Source organism: Lycium ferocissimum, unplaced genomic scaffold, assembly GCF_029784015.1.
Source record: "Lycium ferocissimum isolate CSIRO_LF1 unplaced genomic scaffold, AGI_CSIRO_Lferr_CH_V1 ctg5848, whole genome shotgun sequence".
NCBI lineage: Eukaryota > Viridiplantae > Streptophyta > Magnoliopsida > Solanales > Solanaceae > Lycium > Lycium ferocissimum.
This window is the reverse complement of record NW_026726136.1, coordinates 57,794-59,510: the sequence shown is the minus strand read 5'-3', so window position 1 is coordinate 59,510 and position 1,717 is coordinate 57,794. Positions and strand designations below refer to the sequence as shown.

The 1,717-nt window shown below is 31.6% G+C and overlaps 1 protein-coding gene across 1 annotated transcript; it reads right to left on the bottom strand.

Annotated features, from left to right (window-relative positions):
* Positions 1-361: 361 nt before the first annotated feature.
* LOC132045024 (protein RKD3-like) lies at positions 362-899 on the bottom strand (the record flags this gene model as incomplete). The annotated part of the gene is made up of 2 exons (XM_059435551.1): positions 767-899; positions 362-675 (listed from the first exon to the last, which is right to left on the bottom strand). Coding segments are annotated over exons 1-2 (447 nt in total), but the record flags the coding sequence as incomplete, so codon positions are not given.
* Between the last annotated feature and the right edge of the window lie 818 nt (positions 900-1,717).

Sequence of the window (1,717 nt, the reverse complement as noted above, 5' to 3'; positions counted from 1 at the left end):
CCCATAAGCCTTCTCTTCTTGTGGTTAGCCTTGAAACAAGATTGCCTTAATCTCTTTGTTTTCTCCTCAAGTTCCATGTCTGGAATTTCTTCCATCCTTTTCTTCTCTTCCTCTAATGAATCTATCACATCCTTCCACTTTTGTTCCATACCATTTCCTTCCCCCCTTCAATTCCCCGTAAATATTCATAACCGAAACAAGGGTTACATGTTTATATAGAGAATAAATCTTAACGTTCTTTTTCTAAACGAAATATTAAGAAAATATAATATTATTACATAAACTAAAAGGTGAATTTTTTTTTTTTTTTTTTTTTTTTTGAAACAAGAGTGTACAGAAGATGTATATATAGAGAGTGAACCTTAACATTCTTGATTAGTGTTTGAAGACTCATTAACTTCCTATGTGGCCACCTTCGAATCCCCAAATCCCTACATCTTATCTTCAAAAATGTCACCCCAATATTGAGTTCCTTGGCTGCTTGAATTATTGGCATGTAAAAGTACTTTGAAATTGCTTCTCGAGACAACATTTTTTGCTTCCCTTTTTCCTCAACACGATCATTAGTCATTATCCTTTCTTGATTGTTGTCACATAACAACAATTCCTGGTTCTCAGTTCTCCCAAATAATTGGGTACTTAATCCAAATCCACCGCTCATTTCGCTCCACATCCCTGCACCCATAACATTATAATACATTAGCTAATTTATTTAGAACAATTACTATTAGTGTATACAAATAGATATTCAGAATATGACCATCACCTGGGGTAGGGTTATAAAAAGATGAATAAATTGGATCTTCAAGAGTACAATCCATCATCAAAGGATTGTTAGCAGCATCAAAAGCGAAATCATACTGATGATCGATAGCGTAGTGTCCTGAATTACCTTGCATTTTTTCTTGGATTGGATTCATAAGGAAGGATACCAGAGACGTATATGCAGCATTGGTTCTATATGCACGGATGTTTACAAGTGGACGGCTGATCTTGAAGATGCCGTCTGTTTGCTTTTGGAAAGTAGGCAGACTCCTTTCATAAAGTTGTCGGCCATCTAGGTTTCACTGAGGGGTAAAAGACTTTTTGAAAAGTGGAACGACAGTGCTTTTATTTTTATTTACACTAAATTGCCCTTTATAAAAATTTTATTTTAAAAAAAAAAAAAAATAAAATCTATATAGTGAAAAAGAGATTAGGTGGTTGTTTAGATAGGTAGTTTATTTTTAAAAAAGCTACGTAATTAAGAATAGACGTATATAACCGATAGAGAGAGAGATAAAGATAGTATACGTCAAAGCCATGATATACAAATCAAGAATCAATTAATTACGTTATATAAGTACGATAAGAATATCTATATTGACAAGAAATAATTTGTATTTTTTTTTTTTTTTTTTTACACATAGAGAAATATATAAAGACAATAATTATTTTTTCTTTTAGTAGGATAAATTATTTTTCAAAACTGAAATTTGATTATTATTATTATTATAGTTGCTTTTTAAATTATCCAAACCGATATTTGAACAGACTAATCATTTTAATTTAGGCTTGTCCGCCTTATCCCAGGACTTAGATCATTTTCATTTGGGCGTGAAATTGTGAAGGTATAATAAGACTTTGATAATTTATTTGGGTCATAGATTACCCAATACATATGTTGTTCGGTCATAGCCGATATTCCATAAAAAATTAAAATATGCCCGTATACCAA